This window comes from Sinocyclocheilus rhinocerous, unplaced genomic scaffold (assembly GCF_001515625.1).
Source record: "Sinocyclocheilus rhinocerous isolate Xijiao unplaced genomic scaffold, SAMN03320098_v1.1 scaffold3615, whole genome shotgun sequence".
NCBI lineage: Eukaryota > Metazoa > Chordata > Actinopteri > Cypriniformes > Cyprinidae > Sinocyclocheilus > Sinocyclocheilus rhinocerous.
The window spans coordinates 85,750-99,435 of NW_015650048.1; the positions used below are offsets into that span (position 1 = coordinate 85,750).

Genomic DNA, 13,686 nt, shown 5'->3' on the forward strand with positions numbered 1-13,686 from the left:
AAAACATCCTGCAAAGTTTTAAATCTGAAAGTGCACCGTGTATAAAGTTATTGTCTTTCAAAAGAAAGAGTCGACTCTGAGTCATGAAAACGAGTCGTTTTTAAAACGAATCTTTAGCTGTTTCAAGGTGACGTCAAAATGAAACATTAGCATATTTATGCCCGCCTACTTGTTGCGCGCGCAGACCCGGAAAAACTTGAACCTCCCCTCCCTCAAACACCGTAGCGGATTGAAGGTCTCCGTCTAACCTGCTAACAGCAATATCGGTTCGCTCGCAATTGTCTAGATATGTGTCGATGAATAGTGAATATTTGTTGTTGTTATTACTTGAAGTTCTGATAAAGAATAGAGCAATGCGTTGGTGTACAAACTGCAGTGCTTTATCAATACGTTTCTGCATTGGGCTAACACATATACCATGGCTGTTTGGGTGTTTACCACCGAGCTGTGGGTGATGGGCGTTCTGTTATTGACATGCGCTGCACGCAGTAGACCAATCACTACAGACTGGGTCATCAGACCAATCCCCGCATTTTTTACGTCACGCAAAGGAGGGGTTTGGAAAAATGAATCGTTGAGTGAATTCGTTTGGGAGTCGTTGAGCAAGTAAGGTAAAAATAAATGCATATTATAAGACAAGGAAAGTGTTTTTTTGACCTTGCATGCATGTCAACCTGTTGTTGGGGACTCCCAAAACCAAAATATGAACCTTTCATTACCCATAATAGGGGCATTTTAACTTCGCGACTATAAAACAAGTAGCCTATGTTCTATATCCACCTTTATCCTAACGTGTCTGCTGCTTTTTAGATTATGGGAGGCGCTTCCAGTTTGAGGAATTTCCACTCAAAAAGAGCGAAACCAATCATTTCGAATCATCGAGATTCGCTGTAAATAATCACATCTTTCAGTTTGACGTTCATACGTCAGGGGATGACGTAACGCTCCGTGTTTTAAGTATGTTGAACCAAAACTGTTAAAGAGAAGTAATTTCTTGGCAATTAAAAGTTATAAAGCCCACTGAATCATACTCAGACTTAATGCTGACAACAATGAAACCACTTGAGAGAGAACTGTCAGGAGATTTATTTCTTAGCATACAAGAGGACAATGATATAAGAGGAATACCAAATCATTGTTTTGTTTGTTTTTTTAGTGTGAAAATATAGCAAAAGTAGCTATATTTTAGCTATTAAACAAAGTAACTTACTGTCTTAATTGTTTGGCCTTTTAGAAGGCACATTAACTTTCAAATTTACAATTCTGCGTGTTTGCTGTGTAAAGGTATAGGTTGATTTTCACACTGGTCTGTAGACGGGGATTTCAGATTTGTCTTTTTATCACTCCATGAATCAGAAAATACTGTCAACAAACTGGCTAATTGAAAATGCACATTCGTTCTCTGCCAGCAGGTGGCACTGTTGGAATGACAGAATATAGTGATTTCCCCGGTAACCGCTGTAATCAAAGCAGGCCCTCGCTTACAGTTAAGATGAAATAAAAATGTCATCGAAACGTATCTGAAGACGTTCCAATCGTTGTAAATAGGGCGCGTGTGAACACTCATTCAGAATTTGCATAATCCCCATCTATGAATTATAACTACATAAGTTACGTGTCCAGGAACGCAGTGGAATATTCTGGTCTACTTTCTCAGGTTTGGCTCCAGTATATTGCATAAATGCAATAAAGACTAATATGCGATACGCCTAACAATAAATATTCAATAACGTGTCCACCAAAGAGTTTTTAGCCAGCTAAAAAAATGCCAGGTGCTCTTCTGAAAACGACCAGCTGGTGGCGCTTGAGAACGCTTTGGTGGCACAGCGTTTTTCCAGCTGAGAAGCTTTGGTTGCTATGATTTGAAATATCCACGGCAGTAACGTATTACTAGTATCTCATCTTGAAGATTATTACTGAATATAAAAATGCAGTAACCAGCAATATTAACTTATCTATTGTTGTTCAGTTGTTGTACAAGTAGGACGGTGTAGTATTTGTCCTGCCCCTCCTCCATTGATTGGGTGGCTGGGTAAAAAGTGACAGTGACAAGCGCTGCGTTTTACCCAAAGCTAAACAGTTAAAAAGACAATGCAAACAAACTTGTGAAAATTATTATGGTAGTGCATCAAAATCCAGTGTCATCAGTTTGACAAAAAGAACAGAATGTTTTACACACCATTTACACGTGGCAGGGAACCGGTGTACATTTCTTTCTTACCAACCAACATTTCGAAAATACGAACATTTTCATGAATTCGAAAATTTACGTCAGAACGGCTTTATAAACTATTTACACAAATATTCCTTCTGCTCGTGTTTCATGAATGAGGCCCAATATTTTTCAAAATGACATAAATCGCTGAAATATTATCACTCGGTGTTATTGTTAATGAACATGTTGCATAATACCGACACATGTTCTTACAATAATATTGAACACATCTGTAATATTGCTGTGAAAATAACCAAGCTTAGACCATCAGAGGAACTGAAAGAGTTTCTCAGCTGTGCTCAAGACTTCTCTTGATCCTCCCTAAAGCAGCATCAGTTCTGAGACTCGAACCCTTCCCATTACAAAGTCTAAACCCTGAGCAATCTGGATCTTTACAGCCTCCGTCTAAGGAACAAGATGTTTCTATATGAACATGTGTCTTCAGATGTGCTCTAGAGATGGGTGTTTGTTTCAGGGAGCTGTCCGATCTTCCTGAGCTGAGATGCTGAGCTAAAACCAGAATGTGTTGTGGCACGACACACAGACAGCTACTGTGGTTAAACACAGTCAACATAAAAATAAAAATGATCCTGCAAGCTTTAATCACTTCAGGTAGACTGGCATATTACAGAGATTATAACACTGCAGTTATGCATTTAAGGAATCTGTGTGACAAATTTAAGAATCTGTAACTGTAAATGTGCTTTTGTTACATTTACGAATGCACTCCGTTGCTCTTGTTTTAAACTTCTCGGTCTTTTCTTGAATGCATGCAGTATTTCACACTAAATGACATCCATGAGATCATAAGTGAAAGTGTAATCAGGTTTAGGGCTGTGTGATTACATCAGTGAAGCTGTCAGCCCTGCACATTGTCTGACCACTGCTGGTTATGAAGACGAGTCTGGAGAGCTGTGGAGCAGAATACAGTTATAATGCTCAACCCTGCAGAAACAGAAAATTTGTGTGTGTGTGTGTCTGTGTGTCTGGCAGGATTCAGAGATCTGAGGCGTCCTGAGAACGTCAGCGTCGACTCGCTCAACACCCGTTATGTGCTGCGGTGGGACTGGCCTCATGAGACCGCCGCCAACCAGACTGTCACCTTCACTGCACAGTATCTAGAGTAAGAGCCTTAATATGTGTTTGCTTCATGCACGTGACCCGTGTGTCCATGATTATTTGGGTTTGTGACTGAATCAGCTGATAAAGTGAAGAAACAGGTCATAAGACATCACAAACACTGTAATAGATAGTTTGAGGAGATTTAGGCCAAGGATATGATCACGTTCTAATGTGTGACACATTATAGTTAAAACAGTCCATCTAACTGTGTAAATGCTTCTTAAGGTCAGGTTTATTTTTCATCTCAAAATACTAAGGAAAATATCTGTTAAATTATATTTAGCATAAAGAAAATTAGGCCTACACTTTTTTGGAATGTCAACAGTCTTTTCCTCCAGATGTTTTGTTTTTATTCTCACTGTTACTGTAATGCAGAAATGAGTGAAGGAAAATCAGCATAAATGAAAGACAGTACAACGAATACTACCAAGAGCATTATTGTTATAGTAATCTATATAATTTTTGAATTACAGCTGTAAGAAATGAGGGAGAAATGTTTAATTGTGTTTAGGCTTTATTAAGCCTTTAAACCCAAGGTGTCCGCACAAAAAAAAAAAACATAATCAAATTACTAAGCACTCCCTGAATGGAATAACATGAAATAGGTATAATTTTAAAGCTTAGAATCTCAGCTTTTTAATTCATTATTTTGATCAACTCTTAACGAGCCCCCCCCCCCACCGCGAAAACATTACTAATCAGATTTTTCAATTAAATTAAATCCCAATTAAAAAGAGCCCAGATATACCATAATCCGTCGATTAGATTGAAAGATATTCCTCATAGAGCTATAACACATAAAAAAGAATTAGGACATGTAGCTTAGCAAAAAAATCTGAGGTTGCAGTCCGGTGGCATTTTAGCTCGTAACTTAATGACACATGCGTAGATCATGACAAATCACATTATTTGCAGAAAATTATCTTGATTAAAAAGAGCCCAAATATACCATAATCCGTCAATTAGATCGAAAGATATTCCTCATAGAGCTGTAACACATTAAACCAGACAGGCGCAACAAAGAAAAACAACTCTACGCTTCACGTTGCGTTTTTATTCGTAACTTCATGATATATGCATAGATCGTGGAAAATTGCATGGTATTATTTTCAGAAAATTCTCCCGATTATATATTCTCCCGTCATAATCTGTCGATGAGATCCAAAGATATTGCTCATAGCTATAACACATAAAACCCAATGGGCACACTTGAGGCGCAGCAGAAGAAACAACTGTACATTTTACTTTGCGCTTTGTTCGTAACTTCATGAAACATGCATAGATCATGGAAAATGGCATGACACATTTCAAAAAATTCTCCCGATTAAAATGAGCCCACTCTTACTAAATCTCTCATTTAGATGTAAAGATATTCCTCCGTTATAACACATAAAACCCCAAAGGCGCATGTTATAACTTTCTCATCGTTTTTACGCTTGACATTTCATGAAACATGCTCCGATCGTGGAAAATGGTACATTATTCAATGGTATCATTATTTATAGCAAATTCTCATGATTGAAATGAGTCCAGAATCAAAACAATCCATTGCATTTTTGTGTGTAAATAATACCTAAACCCATTAATTGAATAAATCAGTTGGATACTGTAACTTTTGGATACTTTGTTATATTTACTGTGTTTGATGCAGGAGACAGCACTGGGGCTCCAGGAACAGGCTCGGGAAGCACTGCTTTACTGACAGATCAAGTGCACTCACGTCATCCTTTCCTCCAACAGGGAGTTTCGGTCACGGAAGGCCAGTAATGAGAAGTACTGGACATCGGTGTGTGCCAATGTTTTGGAGCATCACTGTGATTTCACTGGAGCTGAACTGCATTACAATGACTTATATCTGCTGCGTGTGTGGGCCAACACGTCTCAGCAGTCCCCCGGCTGGGTCCAGATCAGATTCTGTCCTGATAAACACGGTGATCCAGCTGTCTGTCAGTAGTCTGTCAGTCTGCCAGTCTGTCTGTCTGTCTGTCAGTAGTCTGTCTGTCTATCTGTCAGTAGTCTGTCTGTCTGTAGTCTGTCTCTGTCAGTCTCTCTGTCTGCCAGTAGTCTGTCTGTCAGTCTGTCTGTGTCAGTCTCTCTGTCTATCAGTAGTCTGTCCATCTGTCTGTCAGTAGTCTGTCTGTGTCAGTCTCAGATCAGATTCTGTCCTGATAAACACGGTGATCCAGCTGTCTGTCAGTAGTCTGTCAGTCTGCCAGTCTGTCTGTCTGTCTGTCAGTAGTCTGTCTGTCTATCTGTCAGTAGTCTGTCTCTGCCAGTCTCTCTGTCTGCCAGTAGTCTGTCTGTGTCAGTCTCTCTGTCTATCAGTAGTCTGTCCATCTGTCTGTCAGTAGTCTGTCTGTGTCAGTCTCTCTGTCTATCAGTAGTCTGTCAGTATGTCTGTCTGTCAGTCAGTCTGTCTGTATGTCTGTCAGTAGTCTGTCTGTCTGTCAGTAGTCTGTTTGTTTTCTGTCTGTCTGTCTGTCAGTAGTCTGTCTGTCTGTGTCAGTCTCTCTGTCTGTCAGTAGTCTGTCAGTAGTCTGTCTGTCAGTCTCTGTCAGTAGTCTGTCTGTTAGTTTTCTGTCTGTCTGTCAGTAGTCTGTCTGTCTGTCTGTCAGTCTCTGTTAGTAGTCTGTCTGTCTGTCAGTAGTCTGTCTGTCAGTCTCTGTCAGTAGTCTGTCTTGTCTGTTAGTTTTCTGTCTGTCTGTCAGTAGTCTGTCAGTCTGTCTGTCTGTCATTCTCTGTCAGTAGTCTGTCTGTCAGTCTCTCTGTTAGTAGTCTGTCTGTCTGTCAGTAGTCTGTCTGTCAGTCTCTGTCAGTAGTCTGTCTGTCAGTCTGTCTGTCAGTAGTCTGTCAGTCTGTCTGTCTGTCAGTAGTCTGTCTGTCAGTCTCTCTGTTAGTAGTCTGTCTGTCTGTCAGTAGTCTGTCTGTCAGTCTCTGTCAGTAGTCTGTCTGTCAGTCTGTCTGTCAGTAGTCTGTCAGTCTGTCTGTCTGTCAGTAGTCTGTCTGTCAGTCTCTCTGTTAGTAGTCTGTCTGTCTGTCAGTAGTCTGTGTCAGTAGTCTGTCTGTCAGTCTGTCTTGTCTGTTAGTTTTCTGTCTGTCTGTCAGTAGTCTGTCAGTCTGTCTGTCTGTCAGTCTCTGTCAGTAGTCTGTCTGTCAGTCTGTTAGTTTTCTGTCTCTCTGTCAGTAGTCTGTCTGTTAGGGTTAGTTTTCTGTCTGTCTGTCTGTCAGTCTCTCTGTCAGTAGTCTGTCTGTCTGTCTGTCAGTCTCTCTGTCAGTAGTCTCTCTGTCTGTCAGTCTCTCTGTCTTTCTATCTGTTCCTGGCACTGGCGTTTGATTCTGCTATACTGACCCCTGCTCTTTTCTTCTGCTCTCAGCTGCTTTAGGTCCTCCCTCCAGCTTGAAGCTGAGCTCGGTTAAAGGAGATCTAGAGATCATCATCACTGACCCTCTGAGCAGCACTAACCAGTCCATGAAAACTTTGCTGAACGACAGGTTGAGCTACCGCATCCAGTACTGGAGGCGCTCTGAAGAGCCTCAGGTACCTGTGCACACTCGCGCCAAAAGCTCTCGTATGGGTTTCAGCAGCGGCTGCATGTGGATACTGTCTGAATGTGGCATCTGCTGAGGACAAGCTGTGAACACAAAGCACTTCAAGTCATCTTCAGTTTCAATCTCAGAAATGCTGCTAAGTAGCGTGACCACATCCTGTAGAAAGATGGTGGTTTCTGATCTGAAACCAGATTCGTTCCTCTCAAAATGTTTATAGTTAAAACTATTGTCACACACACTGGGCTCCAATAGTCTGTGAACATGTGGGAACTATTCTTTTTTTTTTAAGTTTTAAATAAACTTTTGGGACTTTGAATAATGTAAAACAAAGAAGAAATAGTTTCTTAATATTACATTTAACTACTTAAATTGTAGTTGTATTTTTGTTTACTCATAATAATAGGTATAATGATGATCATTATTAGGTGGGGTCTTTTTTTTTCTTTAACTGGGCGCTCCTGGCCCTTCTAGTCATATATCAAAAGATTACACTCACTATAAAATGCAGTTAAGTGCATTTTTATCAAACACATTTATTTATATAGCACACATTGGCTTTGCATACCAGGAACTAACACATTCATATAATTTAGTAGGGATGTACGATATTATCGGACCGATATAGGAATCGTGTAAAATGTAAATATCGGAATTGGCCCGATATGAAAAATTATGCGTCTTGTGTCTTGCCGATAAGAGGATTAACTCACATGTGCTCGGGGTGTCCTAGCGATTAGATCACATCAGCAGTGTGGTCATTCTTGAAGCAAACTTTTGCCTTGATGATTAGATTCACTGTTTTGGATCGCTGCATTTAATTTGAGAATACATTTACAAGATGATGCGTTCGGTGTGTGATAGAGTCAACAGTCACTAGCAGCAGCGGCAGCCTCCTCCGGGTCCTAATACACCCGTCCAGTAAAGCGTTGTATTTACATAGGGGGGGCTGTTGGCCTACTTGTAACAAAATGTAAGTAAAATACACAAATATCACTAAGAATCTTGTTTCTGAATAAATAAAGCGGTATCAATGTCATAAAATCATGAGTATGTTTTAATGCAAAGGTCAGAAGCTATAGCTTACATAATTACAAAAAATCACAAACATGACACTTGTAAATTAAATAATTTTATATATACAGATTTATTCATTAATGTGTAATATGTTTTTTTTTTTTTTATGAATCATGAGCTCTAAAAGATTTTCACAATTTTTACAACTCTTGCCTTAGACCATCTACAAATGTTAAATCTAAAAATAATATTTTAAGGTTACCACTGCATCTTTCTGAAAAAAAAAAAATTTGCAGCGATATATAGCTGATTTATAATTATTTTCAAAGCTTTCAATGTACTGTCATTATAAAAGAACTTCATTATTATTTAATTCGAATAAATTAAAAATAATTATATTTTAAATTTCCGCACAGGACAGACTTGGTGTTGTTTCTAAACAAAAATAAATATCACGGTATCGGCTATCGACCAAAATGAGTTGAAAAATATCGGCAAAAATCCAATATTGTGCATCCCTACAATCTAGGATTATAAAATCAAGTATAAAATAAATACAAAATTAAGTGGAGTTAAATGCAAGTGAAAAATGTGAGTCTTTAAATGAGATTTAAATGCATCAAGAGAGGCACAAGATCTAATGTGAAGAGTTAAGCTGTTCCATAAGCATGAAGCTGCAATAGAGAATGCGTTAGATTTAACTGAAACCTTTGTACAGATCTTAATGGCCTAGGCCCTAGAGGACATGTGTAACTGAAGAACTTGGGTGCCAACCCATTTAAACCTTTAAAAAATAAATAACTTCTTATATTTGATTCTGAATTTGACTGGAAGCCAGTGGAGTGATGTTAATACAGGTGATATATTTGCATATTTCTTCGTCTTAGTCAAAAGCCTAGCATCAACATTTTGAACCAACTGCAGGCGTGAAAGTGAGGCATGAGAAACACTGTAATACAATGAATAACAATAGTCCAGTCTGGATGGAATAAAAACATGCATAACAACTTCCAAATTATTAAAAGACAATGTTTCTGAATTGAAGGAAGCTACTTCTAACCACATGGTTTATATGCTTATCAAACTCTGCATCAAAAATAACACTTCAAGTCTCTTTGCTTGATTGTGTACCTTGGATTTAAAGAGGCCCAGTGGTTCTTAATCCTGGATGCCTCTCTCTGCACATTGTGTGTCTCCCTTATTTACCACAACTGATTCAGATCATTGGCTCATTATTCAGGTGGAGAAAACTGGCTGCCATCCGCTCCATAATATCATTAAAACCAGTGGTGTACCATGGGGTTTCAGTCAGGGCCGTCAGTAAGCAACTGTAAACTACATACACACATCTTACACATCTCCGTTACAGCTAATGCAGCCATATGCATATAATGCGCATATTAAGCCACACACAGGCTCTCAACAACAATGACAGCTGATCAACAATTTCAACAGTAGGCTAGATTAGGGTGGGTTGAATGCAGAGTAAATTTCCCTACATGGATCAGTAAAAGTAATCCACCAATACACGGGTCACTATGCACATTCACGTCACTCTAAAATGACGACGCACCCACAGCAGCACCATCAACGCACCTCGTACACCTCCATAACAATGTGCATGATACAATACTCGTCAAATAATAAAGCACTCACCTGTCACTTCTGAATAAAGTCCATGCGTCTGTCATTCCATGTCCCTTTACTCGTATTAAAATGTAAACATGGCCAACAAAATAACTTGTTGTGCTCGGTGCTAGCTGTTAGCCACTCATAGCACTCATAGTTGCAATCTTTGAAATGGCGCACAAAACCTTTGTTAGCGAATTCAGTTTGGGTGTAGGTCTTCCTTTCTCAGTTATTTCTCTTTTGTCTGCAAAAGAGCGCCTTGAAAAAGGCGTTTTTAGTAGATTGGCAACTAGATCTGGTGTAGATGCGCGACTGCGGCTCTGTTTCTTTTCGTTGAATTTCACTTTCATACCTTGGAAATTCCCGACTATCGCTGGGGGTAGCACTGGGCACGTCGCTAGACATCTTTCAACAAAAGGGTAGTAATGCTGGCCGCAGACTTTTTTTATGTCGGATATTCCAGTTCAACCTCAACAAAACTAATCATAGGCAAATTTGTGGACATTACACACATGAAAATTACACATAAATAATCAATAAAAGCATTTTTCACACAATTTTATTTTTTATGGGGCCAGCAGAGAAGGCCCTGCTGACCCTGACGGCCCACCACTGATCAAAACAACTCTTTAGTCCCCCACCTTTAAAGGGAGGAAAAGCTGAGTGTCATCAGCATAGAGATGGTAATATACATTGCTTCTGACAAATATCAGCCAGAGGAAGTATATAGATGTTAAATGATACTGGACCCAAAATAGATCCTTGAGGGACCCCACATTTCGTTATAACAAAGAAGATGAACATTTCCTAATTTTATAGAAAAAGTTCTACCAGGAATATATGTAAATAAGACTGTGTGCAGGAATCCAAGGAAATGCTCTTAAGTCCTATTCAGACGGGACTAGTTTTACAGGGTGTCGTTAGAGAAATTTGTGTTTCACAGATACTTTGCAATTTTAATCCCATCCGAATCTGCCAAATCTGTGTTTTTCCCACACAACCTCTGTAATAATTCCAAAGCAAATTACCTACGGTTTTTCAGCAAACTCAGTGATCCTCTTGAGAAAACTAATCCTGTCTGAATGTGAATGTCTGTGATTGCGAAAATATTTTTTTCACAACGCATTTCTCTTACTACTGCACAGATTTTTGATATGTTTGCCTCCTGGCTAAGAACTTATAAAATAATAATTCAATCAAGATATCAGCGTCAGGTAAGATTACTCACCTTCATTTCTGCACTCAATTACATAATGTTTTAATTAACATTACGTATGTACCTTTATGTAAATTAAACATGGTTTTACTACAAATAAATAAAAAAAATAAAATAGTTAAACTAAAGTAACCACACATTAAGAATGGTTTTGCTATACTAGCCATATAGCTTCACCATGGTATTTGTATTAAAACTGTGGTCATACTATGGTAATCAATCCGAATGACTATACGCAATGCATGCATACATTGTCCGAATTGGTACATGAAAATCGCAGATGTCGGGTGACAAGAATCAAAACTCATACATAGTTTAGAAAACTAGTCCCGTTCGAATAGGGCTTTACAGCACACAATATTTATTTGGTATGTTTAGTGTCAAATGCTGCTGTCAGATCAATTAAAACCAAAATTACACACTTTCCTGAATCGGTGGCCAGGAACAGGTCATTAGACACTTGGAGAAGGGCTGATTCTGTACGGAGTTGGGCGCTGTGTAGGCTTCATATAGCGCCAACCCCTCCACCTCTACCCGATGGTGGTTAAAGAGTTTTCAGATAAATAGTCCAGATCGCCAGCACTGAGCCAAGTCTCTGTCATGAACAAAAAGTCCAGCTCCCAAGAGGAGATAGAATTATTTGATACAAAGGTCTTATTTGAGATGGACCTAGCATGTAAGCGTTTATCAAATTGTTAACTGTAGATAAAGATGAGGAGGTGGTAATAGACAGTCTTTGATGTGGAACAAACTCCAGTGCTTGAAGATGATAAACATTTGCTCCACCTCCACGAAACCTCCTGCTCCGTGTTCTGCAATGAGACGTCGTCTCCGGATGCTCCAGAAAAACACCGTGTAGAAAAGAAAACCTTACACAAAGAATACCGTAGACCGAATGATATGCCCCGGCTAATGCCATCCACAGCTGATTATTCTGATAAAATCTGACAAAGACTGCGGCTGATTCTTTGAGTCTCACAAGAGCACTGCCTCTCTTCCCCCGATTCCTGTGCCATTATTTCAGATGAATTGAACAATCCAGTAGATGTTAGCCGGTAGATGAGCCAAGAATGCAGATTCCAACCGCACACATTCACGGCAACAAGGTTCTGAATACTAAGCAAGTACTCTTTCTACAGATAGACAAAAGAGTAATAAAAGGACAAACACAAACACCAGGTGATGGCTTGCCGATAGACACACTGGCGCCATCTTGCACATTTTTTTTTTTTACTAGGGCTGCCTCCTAATAGTCGACCAAATGTTAGTCAAGAAGAGGCTTAGTCGACCAAAATAGTATTAGTCTGGTGGTGGTTTGTGACAAGCTTTATGTGTAATCATGAAGGGTAACATGACAAATTTGCTCAGATCACACACCTGGCTAAAGGCCTGTTCATGAACAATGACTATAATGATAATTATGTAACGTCCACACCAGCAGACAGTAATGTTCCATTCAAGCATGTCTGCCACTTGAAATGCTTGAGCTTGTTAAAGCAGGATGGTTTCTGATTTGCTGCCAATGTTTTTATTAGCTAGGCCTCAATTGGAACCCAGATTGCTTCAAGAAACAGAAAAACAGAGAATTTATCACGTTGTTAATATCATGTTTTACATATATTTTTGTTTTTGTTTTCTTCACACTTTACTCTAATGCACCAAATAGAATTGCAACAAAAGCAAAAAATTATTAAAAATGAAAATAAAAATAAGAAAAAACAACATTTGTTTATGTTCATGAGAAGGGTTGAATAAGTGATAAATGGACAGTTGCTCCGTCCCTTTTTAAAGACAAAAAAGAGAAAACAAATTATTCAAAGTTACACGGTCCATAAAATCATCTACAGTGGTGTGAAAAAGTGTTGGCCCCCTTCCTGATTTCTTATTTTTTTGAAAATTTCAGGCCACATTAACCTTTCATATCGATTCCACACAATTATTAATGGAGAAACCCCCATACAAACGTCAATGTCAAAAAGAATTTCAAGTGTTATAACAGATGTCCCTTTTTAAAACGATCTACCATACTGTTTTCTCCTGTTCCTTAAGGGGTCACCCTATCGTTTAAATATATGTTATTGATCTCATTGTGAACAAGTTATCTGTGTGTTCATATATACAAAGTTATGGCATGAAACTCTAGATGGCGCAGTCTGATAGGTTCAGTGTTGGGGGTAACGCATTACAAGTAACGCGAGTTCGAAATCAGATTTCTCTTTTCAAGTAACTAGTAAAGTAACGCATTACTTTTTAATTTACAAGATAATATCTGAGTTACTTTTTCAAATACGTAACGCAAGTTACTTTTTTTTCCAATTTATTGATTGAAAGCTTAACGCATTACTTTCCATAAAAAGTAACTAAGTACCGTGATTAGTTACTTTTTTTATGGAGTAACGCAATATTGTAATGCATTACTTTTAAAAGTAACTTTCCCCAACACTGGATAGGTCTAACGCAGTCTGACATAACAACATCACATGGCGCTGCTGATTGGTACGTTTTGTATCAGCAGCCAGTGAGCTGCTGCTTAACATTCAAATATATGACTAGTGCTTGCTTTAGCAGTTGCAGCGTGCTCCAGAAACCCTCCACCTTCCCCAGCTCCACCTGTATGTATATATGACTAAATGCTCTGCCCCTTTCTTACAATACACTGCAAGCTCCATCATAAAATCCAATCAACAGCCAATAGGTAGAACCAAGGAGGGATTGAGTAAATGATCATAACTGGGTGAAAAGCAGGTGTAAACAGAGCCAGGGTCTTGGTTTGGTGCTCTTGAATCGAAGCTACAAACAGGACTGACTTCTCTCTCTCTATGTCTCTCCAGCTGTGGTTAAGTGACTCGGAGAAGCCGCAGCTGCTGGCTCCTGAGTCTCCAGAGACTGTGTGTGAGATGCTGGTCCTGGTCAGTGCTGCGCTGGACGCTGTGGCGGTGGA

The 13,686-nt window shown here is 39.1% G+C and overlaps 1 protein-coding gene across 1 annotated transcript in view; it reads left to right on the plus strand.

Annotated features, from left to right (window-relative positions):
* Window positions 1–6,962, plus strand: part of LOC107711456 (interferon alpha/beta receptor 1a-like) — a 7,892-nt gene extending 930 nt beyond the window's left edge. The window contains exons 2-4 of the mRNA XM_016516440.1: window positions 3,209–3,338; window positions 5,078–5,268; window positions 6,712–6,962. Coding sequence (XP_016371926.1) covers window positions 3,209–3,338; window positions 5,078–5,268; window positions 6,712–6,962 — 572 coding nt within the window. The remainder of the gene's footprint in view (window positions 1–3,208; window positions 3,339–5,077; window positions 5,269–6,711) is intronic.
* The last annotated feature ends 6,724 nt before the right edge of the window (window positions 6,963–13,686 follow it).